Source organism: Trichoplax adhaerens, genomic scaffold, assembly GCF_000150275.1.
Source record: "Trichoplax adhaerens TRIADscaffold_2 genomic scaffold, whole genome shotgun sequence".
Lineage (NCBI taxonomy): Eukaryota > Metazoa > Placozoa > Uniplacotomia > Trichoplacea > Trichoplacidae > Trichoplax > Trichoplax adhaerens.
The window spans coordinates 5,250,421-5,262,103 of NW_002060944.1; the positions used below are offsets into that span (position 1 = coordinate 5,250,421).

At 32.3% G+C, this 11,683-nt stretch overlaps 2 protein-coding genes across 2 annotated transcripts; both read left to right on the plus strand.

The window, feature by feature from the left end:
* Positions 1-326: 326 nt before the first annotated feature.
* On the plus strand, positions 327-3,287 carry TRIADDRAFT_53510 (uncharacterized protein; the record flags this gene model as incomplete). The annotated part of the gene is made up of 4 exons (XM_002109420.1): positions 327-442; positions 1,361-1,485; positions 1,809-1,974; positions 2,255-3,287. The coding sequence occupies 4 exons, from the start codon at positions 327-329 to the stop codon at positions 3,285-3,287; spliced, it is 1,440 nt and encodes a 479-aa protein (XP_002109456.1).
* A 5,472-nt stretch (positions 3,288-8,759) lies between these two features.
* Positions 8,760-11,508, plus strand: TRIADDRAFT_53511 (uncharacterized protein; the record flags this gene model as incomplete). Its single annotated transcript, XM_002109421.1, has 4 exons — positions 8,760-8,866; positions 9,975-10,081; positions 10,181-10,346; positions 10,449-11,508. 4 exons carry the CDS (start codon positions 8,760-8,762, stop codon positions 11,506-11,508), a joined length of 1,440 nt encoding a protein of 479 aa, XP_002109457.1.
* Positions 11,509-11,683: the final 175 nt, after the last annotated feature.

The window sequence follows — 11,683 nt, forward strand, 5'->3', positions numbered from 1 at the left end:
CATAGACGTAAAATACAATCTATTCTGATCAGTTAGTAAAAGTAAAGGCTATGCCAGTCAGGTTGAACAATTTTGCTTTTCCATGCCGGCTTGTATCAAATAATGAATTATTTATGAATTATAATTCACGTTCACTGTAGATTATTGGCTAAGGATAAAATTACAAATTGATCTTTATAGTAGAAGATAATTGTACTCATGTAGACGGTCAATGAAAAGTATTATCAGTTCAAAGTGCCCCTTTCTAGTATAGTTGATTCACTGTCAACTGCCAGTGAATTTTTACTGATGGCATTTGCTTTCATATTATTCTCTCTAGATTCAACATGGATTCTGATGCCAAACACACGTATGCGACACCGACACATCAGTATGATCTTGCAAGACTCAGTCGGACCGATCTCAATAGTGATAATGCCCGTGTCTTACGCAAATCAATGAGGTAATTAAGCCAATTTAGTATTGATAAAGGAAAAGAAAATTGTTGAAGGAGTGCAATATTGCTATGCATGATGTACAACTATATACAGATAGTTATAATGACAACTGGAAAGCTTATTGGTCCATGCTATGTCTCTCGAAATAGCATTAAAAAAGTAATGTACTACGTGATTAACTTCGATGGCAAGATGGCGTCGAAAATTGAAAGTTGCAATTTGTTACAACTCCTGTTCAAAATCGATATGTACAGGCAGGAGGATGTCTGCAGAACATGAATATGATGATAAAATAAACGTACAATACGATGCCATAGTAAAAAAACTTGTTTTAATGGTAGACCGTTACTTCAGCAAAATCGGCCATTTTTTTACAGTCGTATTAATAATAGTATTATACTTGGTACAAGGGATCGTACCTTAATGCAATTTCAACCATGCACAAATACAATGGATTACTGATCCCTATCTAGTAGAGTTAGGGAAGAAGTAAAACATCAATCTACAATTTTTATACTAATAGATGTAGTTTTGAAAAACGTCCATTTTTAGATCAAGTATTGTACGGTCGTACAGTGTGCGCTACCTTGCTATTTAAATTGATTGGCATATACATAAATGTCACCATTGTGGATACTCTGGCGATATTTGACAATTGCTCTTTATTCTCCGAGCAAGAGAAAATTACTAAATCCAAAATTGATTATTATACTTATCGTTGCTACTCAATATCCGTAATGATATTATTGAATGATACAGTATTACGCGTAGGATGATAACAAGAATTTAAATACAATGAAACAATAAACTTGAATATTTTCATACTTTTAAACAATCTAAAGTCAATGACTTCTTTATGCTGTATTCAATCTTACTTTTCTTTTCATAATTTAATACAATTATGGCACTATATTATTCTCTAGGACATCGATGATGATGAAAATCGCACTCCTGATCTACGCTATTGCCATCACTGTCGTCGCCATCGTCTTACTTACCATATCACAATTGAATAAAGAAAGTAATCATCCCTGTCGGAATTTCTATGGTATGCTATTACATCTTACTATGTATAGTAATTAAGGAATAGTATCGCAAATCATATTGCTTTCTAAGAAATCGAAAAATTGACCCAATTTTTTCTTGATTAAGAACTACCTTTATAATTAATTTCAACTACGCATCCTTCTTTAAATACCCTAGTGCTACTGCTTTGGGTTATTCTGTAACTGTAAAATAATGCTACTGTTGTTACGGTCAATCACTAGGATTGACCGTAACACTGTCAGCAATAGTATATGCCAATTGGAGCCATTTCTTACTGTGTATATGTAATAATAACCGAATTGATTTAATCCATTTAATAACTAGACGATAGGCGTATCCTGGTTCAGTCTTCACAAGTTGTGGCTCGAGCTACCAATTATTTACTAGCACATCAACGGGCTACTGGTGGCTGGGGGAGCATCACATTAACTTCTCAAGTGGTTATTGCGTTACGTTTAGGCAGTGGAATAAATGTCGCACGAATGGTAAAGTAAGTGTCTCAGTCAAATCATGTATACCAATCATCAATTGATTTTCGATGTACAGTAATTACGTAGATACTGCATTACAGCTACTTTTACTTTACCAGCCATTTTTGCATTCATAGGATAAGCCACCTCTTTATTATATTAACTCATCCTAGTAATGTTAATTGCTTAGTGTAGCAAATTACCTTTATAACAATTATATTCAAGTCGTTACAACTGCCGACTGTATAAGTAATCATAAATTTTTTCCTTACTAACTTCTCTTCACTCATCTTTTGCCAGTTCATCATCCGCTGTTAGTTCTCTTTCTATCGATGAATATTATGTATCAGTAATTAAAAATGATATGTATCAAGCCAACTCTTCTATTACACCAGGCCAATTGGCTTACATTGTAATGGCCTTACATGCTATGTGCAAGGATACAAGCCAATTTTTTGGAATGAATTTAAATCAAAAATTAATGAACAATTTAGAAGATTATCCAAGTAAAAATTTTAATCATCCTTATGCTTATAGTTTAACATTACTAAGCTTATGCTTGACAAACAGTAAATATAAATCGAATCTAGTCCACAAATTACAAGTAATGCAATCATCAGATGGAACTTGGGCTGATTTAGATACAACAGCTTTGGCAATTTTAGCACTAAATTGTGCTGATAGCAGTAGTAATAGTGCCATATCCAAAGGCATCCAAGCTTTACTCTCCAAGCAATCCAAAACAACTTATCAATTCGGGAATGAGTATACAACTGCTCATGCGGTACAAGCTATGCTGTCGCAAAGAATACCTATATCAAAATGGAATTATATGAAAGTACTCCAAGAACTTATGAAATATGAGATCGCCAACGAAGGGTTTGGCAGAATTGACAACACAGCTGCTGTATTACCGTCGTTGGCAAGTGCAGTTTATCTAGACTTGAAAACTGTAACCTGCGATGAGCCAAATGCTAGTACTGAATCTCGTATTATCACTATTGTCTACACTGTTCGATACCAATGTTTACCTTACGTCAATCGAACAGATGAAAAGTCAGTCGCTGTGGCATCAAAAGCAGATAGCCCTATGCTAACGTTTATGCGTGCTGCTGAAGTAATCAATCCGGCATATCGATTTACAGTCAAATATCATGCTACATTCAGCGCTTATACGGTGGAAAAAATTAACAATATCTCAAGCCAAACAAGTAACCAATTATGTCATTGGTTCCTTCAAGACGATGTGACTAATCACGAAATAATGTTGGGCGTTTCACACTATATGCCCCAAAATAACGCTAAAATAGCTTTTATTTATCGTAGGCCATAGACATTGATAATAATTCAGTAAAATGTAAATAAGTTCAGCAAAGTAAGATATGGCCTTATTAAATTAGCTTATCTTAGATACACTGCAATCCAAAATTGTAGGTTTTACTTCCCAAGTTTTTACTGTACTACATTATAAATTTACACTTAATCAATATTAGTATAACTGATATTGATTGCATACATTTCTAATGTCATTTTATCCACAAATAGCAGTTTCACCAATTATTCTATTCAGTATTCCCAGATAAGTCTTTGGACCTTGAGTGATCATATCGAGCAATAAGACTATTTAAGCAGTATTTGTTAAAAATACTTTATGTTCTATTGTAATTTATTTAAATTCACGAATTTTTTTATTTTCTAATTATATCCAATGCATTTTAAATGGTTACAAAGAGCCTTTGAACTTTAATCAAACTATTAACATAATGGATTGCACCTGTACAGCTGTTCTTAGCTGTATATCTGAGTATACGAATGCTGTACAATGTCAACTTTGCAATTGTTTTGCCTCCTCGCTTCTCACTTTTAACTTGATATGACAATGATATTCTATTGAACAGATGGCATCATCAAATTGATAGAAAGTGTCAGTCACTAGACAGCAAATGGTACGGAAGTAAATAAAGCAGTAAACTTACAAAAAAATATTGCATGGTACTTAAGTTTCTGAAAGTTGATCTTATCAAAGTTATTAATTTAATTAGTAAAACAATAAATTTTGTGACCTAAAGAGTTGTGATACTTTAGCTCTGCAGCATAGAAGTAGCCAATTACATGTTGATTTCATTTTAGCTTGAGTGTTGACCACAATTTTAGGCTTCATGCAATCGTGTAGACTACTGTATTACACGTACAGTCGTGCAAGTATCGGAAGAGTATATGAAAAATCACGGTTTTATTTGATATTTATAAGAAATTGATGTATTACTTAGAATTATTAGATATTTTATTAGGCTTTTCTAATAAATTCGTTCACAAAAGAAATGGATAGGGTACTTCTTTGGATATACGCATCTTTATTGTAAATGAGATCTAAATACGTATATTCGTGCACTTAGAAGAATACTGTACGGCGATAGTTAATATTACTGTAGTAACTTTACCAGCTAATTAATTATTGCTTCAGGATTAATGCAGATAAAGAAATAGGTTCTTTCGTTATATTCTGACCATCAATTTATGGCAGCTTGGTTTGTATTTTTTGTTTCATTTAAATACTATAAATATTCTACTGTAATGGGTCTCGTAAAAGTTTTCTACATTTAACAATCTCCTATCTATTTGAGAAAATTTTATGCGATAACTTTCGATGCACGTCAGATATTACAATCATCGCTCAATGAATACTTAACTTACGTCATTTAACCTATTTATTTATTTTACCTTCAAATCTTATCCAGCAACTTCTGATCGTACTATATTATCAAAGTATCGCTCTTAGTATTTGAACTAACATATTTATTAGAGTCATACCATCACTTGTTTTAAATTGTACCTGGTAACTTCTCCACGTGTTGTGTATAACGATTACCATCGATAAATAGTTTAACCTAATTTAATTACAAATATAATCTCACACTCAAATCCTGTCCAATAATTCACCAGCATATCTGGTATAGCGGTCATTATGACAAATAGCTTCACTACTTTCTTTCCAGGAAATTCATATTGCAGTAGAAGCGTAAAGTCTGAATTTAATAATAGTTGATTTCTAATAAAATTGACAATAATGAATATCTGAATAAAAATGGGACTGTTTTCATCTTTTCATCATTTCATACAATACCTACAAAGGCTATAATTAATAGGAAACTAGAAATAATGGGCCGTGAACTGAAATTCTAGTAATATCCGTTAGGCATATATTAAGAGGGGAAAAAAAAATCTCCATTAGACTATGTGAGGTACTAAATGACAATAATTAGACTCGTAATGGTTTTCATCCTTTCTTCTAATTTTCAGATATAGCAAAAAATGATGGGTATGACTAAATTCGATTAAAATGTGATAAATACCCTGTAAATTAATTTAAACTTTGCTCATTCCGTATTTAAGATTTTTATTAAATTGTAGTCATCTTTCTATGGCATTTAGTCTTGGGCACATTGAATGATAATCTTCACATTGAAATAATCTTCTGTCTTGAGACTATCGTTGAAGTCGCTTCTCTGCCAGATTAGAGAGCTATTCAAGTGTAGTTCTGCGAAGAAAAGTTTGACTAAATAGATAGTATTTATTATAGTGATAAAGTAAAGTTTTACTTACATGATGATCGTCCTAATAAAAAAGCAAAAATTTCTACCGTAGTAATAATAACAATACCATATTCTATCACTGTATTATTTGATAACAGATTAGAGGATCGATTATGTACAATTTTGTAAAGGATTGCTCACTTGATCAATGAGTTATATTCCATTACATATAACGGTGTGGAAGGTAATGTAAGACTTTGTTAGAGTAATGATCGTTTTCCTAGAGAATCGAAATTTCTGTCTTCAAGCCAATAGTAATACTTTATTCTGTCGTTATACAAGTATTTAGCAGATCCAAGAACCGATTGTACGAATATATAATTGTATATACAGCCTTATGAGGGAATTTTAACTTTATCAATCCATCAGGACTCTACTTTTTATAACAGATCGAGCAATTGGTGCAAGAATTCATTTGTAGTAAATAGTGACCATCCTAATATTATTATAAATAGATTAGTTTTAACGATATTTTCTTGTACATAAGCTATTAGTAATATCATATTCTATGGGTAGTATCATCATCATTATTATATTTAAAGAAATGGGTATCGGATCTTATCGGTATCATCTTATAATGGTTGCGCGAAAATTTCTAATAAGAAATCACGTCTACTAGTGTTTAACTGTAAAACTGAGACTTGCTGATTGCAACTTTATCATTAAGGCTATGTAACTAATCTGTCGTAGTGCATCATTCAGATGAAAAGAGATACAAAATAGACGACTACTTTTCATTTGCAGTAAATGGAATTAATATGGGTAAATTTCGTGGTGACGTTTATAATACGTGCGATAATAAAGACCAGAAAATGTTCACTACTGCGAGCTTATGAATGCCTTTAGCCTAAACAGCCTACTGTACAATAAATAGTCTATTATCATCGTTATTACCTATTTCAGACGTATTTGTTCGACATGCCTTACTGATTTCAGGCCAAAATAACTATGAAGAAACTAGCTGATGTTTGCACGCCTAGCTGTACGCTATCAATACTAAATTTTGTCATATTTTCAGTATATCTCTGATCGCTAACGCTCAGTCATGACGGATAGGATGTAGACACCAACATATAAGAGCTCTCTTTGTATATTTTAAATCCTAACTTAATTTCCAATTCATTGCTAGATTTATATCAAGATTTAGGTATATTAATAATAATAAATAAATTATGCCAATCAGCTGCTAATTCCATATAATCCTCTTTCGCAGTAAAATCTATTATAACAATCTGTGCCTCATTAGACAGCAGTTTATAGCTTCGATTTGTATGCTATGTTAATATTTGCTTCATTACGAATCAGTTGAAAATTTGAGGAATTATGTTATAAGCACAATCTGGTTAATGAGGCATACAATTTTTGTTTACTCTTAGTAAAATAATGTAAATAGCATTTTAGGAATTTACTCAATTTTATTTATCTGGTCAAAAACAAGTAAATTACAAGCTTAATTATTAGAGTGTAATTCTATTAGTATTGTCGTCGCAAATGGAATCAAATTACAAACTTTACTAGAGGGGATATTAATTGAATAAAATCCTAAAACAGATCTATCGGTATTCTCATCAAACAATGGAATTACAACCTTGATGAAAAAAATTCCCAAAATGGGTCTGTAAGCATTATCATCTTCTCCAAGAGAATCCAGTTGGAAACTCGATACAAAGCCGGGTATCAACTACTAAATATCTAAATTGGATCTGAAGAAATTATAATCTTCTTACCAAGAATCGAGTTGTAAACTAGGCAGTAGAAGATATCGAACTGAGTAAATTTCTAAAATAAATCTGCAAGAATTACCATCATCTCAAGAGGAATAGTAATACAAGGATCTCATAAGGAATTCAATTTAGGCTTAACGGGACCATAACTCAGTACAGCCCTTGTTACACTTTCTAGTTTATCGTAACAATAATTTAATAGTCCAGTAGGGCTTGAGTACTGAACAATCACGAGTCCAATAGAGCTTAAGTACCGAACTAACTTTATTATGCGTTAGGAGCCGTTATATATAAGAGACAATTACCAGTAACGTGCAATAACGGACATACCATGAATGTTAACGACAATCTTATCTTATTCATAATAAGATAACAACTTATTTTCCTAGATATGCTATCTAGGACTTAATCGTCATCATTACAGACACGGACGTACCATGAATGTTAACGACAATCTTATCTTATTCATAATAAGATAACAACTTATTTTCTTAGATATGCTATCTAGGACTTAATCGTCATCATTACAGAACAACTGCAGAAATATACTGAATAAACAAGCTTATTCAATATGATAGATCTTATCGATACTATGTCTACAACAATTGTATTATTTCGTAACAGTCCTTAAAAGAGTATCTGTGATAATATAATTAGAATATTTTAAATCTGTGTTACAATCGATCTAGCCCATAACCAAACTGTAAGAAAGGGTCATTGCTGATTATTTACTATATATATAAACTATTGCAAGATATTGAAATGAAAGTTGTAGATTCGAGTAACCGTTATGCTGTAATCTGAACTTAAGGTAATTAATTCGGCCATTCTCAAATGCCTTCGTATATTTCTTTGTCACATCGAATCTTTAAATACGACTAGCCATACTACTGTAATTTAAAACATATCTTATTTATTTAGTCAACTTTATACTAATCATACTCAAGTAGCTTGTAGCTTGCATACTGAGAAGGTCCATATTAATACCTTAAACGTGTTAAGCAGAATCGCTATAGTAACCACTGATGTCCACTCCCATATTTGTTTCCACCTTCATCTTTTATAGCTTTACTTTGGACCGTGTGAGAATTTTATCATCCTCATTGCAAATACATAAGTGTTAGGCAGTGTAAACTGTAAAGATATAGAATAAAGGTGTTAATGTATACCGATTAGTTGTAAAGGATACGATCGATATCGGATTCCTATTAAAAGGCCCGCTCTTTGCTTTCTAGTTCATTATAATTTTCTCGTCGGCAGTCTACAACCTCAACTATTAATAGTGAAAGGTATCAAAGCTTTCAAGCCGAGCTAACTGATTTGTGGAGAATTTATCGACTTTTTTGCCTTGTTTAACCCCCACAGTACTAAACGGGTAAATAAACTTACTTATCATGTTCTATTACATAACTTAACGCATACTTATCTCGTAATACTCATACGCTGTTGGTGCATATTTCTATCTAGACTTATTAAAGGATACATAATATGGGATCTGAAGGTGCTGAAACTGGGTTTATCTCGGATGATAATTTAGCCAAAAATCGCACGCCTAAACATACTCAGACAGGGGGTCCAATGATGCAGCGATTAAAGTAATGTCTTATTATTACTAATATAATTATAATTAAGATTGAAGGCAGTATCCGTAGAAAAGATGTCATCGATAGCCTTTTACTCGAGATGATTTAATTCGTCTTTTGTCCATCAATTTTATTTCAAACCGAAAAGTTTCTATTCCAATCGTAGGCGGTAGCGAATCTATCGCTCTATTGGTATAAATCATGTTTAAAACTAGTGAATTAATAGAGCGAATCCTTATTACAATTTATATTTCGGTCACTAGGGAAGCATTCTTTTCTTTTACCTTCGATAAAACTCTAAGAAATGATCAAATGCTAAGTTGAATCATTTAGCAATGTATATATATGTGTAGGATAAAGTAAGTTATACCACACAAGATATTCTTTTTAATCAATATCTTTTTCTAGAAATCTCCTCATATTTTCAGGTTTTATGGTCTAGCGATTTCGAAATTGACCAATTTATGATATCTTTCTATGTTTAAATTTCTTTTATTAATTGTAAAGCTCTTACCTAGTACTGATTCAATTAGTATTTAAGTCACCAGCTAATTAATGGCTCTAGTTGTACCGTACAATGCTAAGAAGGGCTTACTTAGTTTACTACTTTCAATAGGTTCCGAATTAATAACATACTAAACTAAAATCTGCTATAGTTATAATTTAATGGGAAAAAGACAATATTTTAGGATTATGCGAGCACCATATCTACATTTTTCACAGGTATTCTGATTTGCAACCTGTAGCTATGATTTATAGCCCATTCTTGGTTACTTATAGTAAGAAGTCACGACTAAATTTTTTATAATGTCAGTTCTATCGTTCGCATAAAGCAGAAAATATTGCTTAATATGATTTATCGATTGGGGCTAGTTTCCCGAGTTGTTAGAAATACACTCTTACGTTTCAAAAGCATGAAAGATTAAATTGGATACCAAGACTAGCAGTATGCTCTAGAAATATCTTGACTGAGTACAGCTCCACTAATTTTAATCGTAAACGTTGAAATGCAACTTTAATACGCTTTTACTACGTCGTCAGGAGCTAGCTTACTGTATATTTTCAATCCTGAACTTGTTAACAAAAGTTAATTTCTATTCTGTTTCCTTTTGTTCCTCAGGTCTCCATTTGGCTTAAAAGTTACTTGGGCTTACTGTATAATTATGACTATCATTACCTTAATCCTATTAATTGCTCTGGCGACAAGAAATAATGATAAATTTTACGGTATAACTTATATCTGATCAAAATAAGGCAAAGTAAAAATCAATTGCGATCAATATTAATTGATAGTTATCGTTTGCTTGGTTTATTGAAAATTATTAGCTGAAGAGCGAATGGTTGCAGTACAATCAACACAAACTGTAACTCGCGGTATCAGTTTTGTCCTTCAAAGACAGAAGGCTAGTGGTGGATGGGCTACTGTTTCCTTGACAGCTCAGGTAACTCTTGCAATCCGATTAGCAGGAGGATTTAATCCAGCTATGATCAGGTATTATATTGTATTCTCTGCATATACTACATGAAATGAATGTGAAATGGAATAAGCATATTCTATAACTTCTTCTAATCTATATATCTATTTGATATATAGATTATTCAATAATACCGCGAGTATTAAAGACTATCTTACTAAAGTTATACAGCAAAAGTATGTTTTACATGGAACAACTCCGGCTCCAACACAGCAAGCTATTACTGGTGGCCAACTTGCTTATGTTATGCTAGCATTAAAAGCAATGTGCGTCAATACAAGTCAATTTGCCAATATTAACTTAAATCAACAACTGGCACTTCGGTTAAAGAATCCAAACATTGACTTTAATCATCAATATCCTTATGCATTAGCACTACTAACATTATGTTTAAATAACTACAAGAATACTTCGAATTTTGCTTCATTTTTAAGCGAACTTCAAGTACAGTCAGATGGTGGTTGGTATGATGTTGATTCGACATCGATGGCAATCATGGCCTTGCATTGTGTTGGAGGCTATCAGAATGCTGTCCAACGTGCTATTCAATATCTACTAAAAAATCAAAATTCGAAAACTTTCCTATTTGGTAATGAATATGCAACAGCTCATGCAATTCAAGCTTTATTATCAGTTAATGTTCCGATAACTACTTGGAATTATCCTAAAGTATTGCAATCATTATTTAAAATGCGTAAATATGATGGCACATTTGGACGTGTTGATAATACAGTTGCGGTTCTACCATCAATTACTGGTTCTACATTTTTGGATTTAAAAAGTGCAACTTGTAAACCACCTAGTGGAGCTATTAATTCATCTGTTGTCACTATAGTCTACACTATTCGTTATAACTGCCCAACCCTTGACTTTGGAGATGAAACACCGCTGTCCATATCAGCTAAAGCGGGTAGCCCAATGTTAACATTTATGAAGATGGCAGCTGGTATGAGTAGTCGATTTAATTACACATTAAAATATCATGCAACATTTGACGCTTATACTGTGGAAACAATCAACGGTATATCAAGTGATAGTAGTAGTAAATTGTGCTATTGGTATCTTCAATATGATGTCACTAAACAGGAAGTTCCATTAGGTATATCTCATTTTATACCCAAGAACAACGATGAAATTTCATTCGTATATCGAAAACCTCAAAGTAGTAGTAAAAAATAATAAATAGGAATATTCACCATCACTCTTTTACTATTTGTATTGATATCATATAGTTGTCAAATTTTTAGACATGCATGGAAATTATAATACGCGTACTAATGAGCATTGTTGGGATTTGCTTGCCAAGTTTCATTCCATTTTTTTTAGTTGCTATCATTTACAAGGTAAATTTACA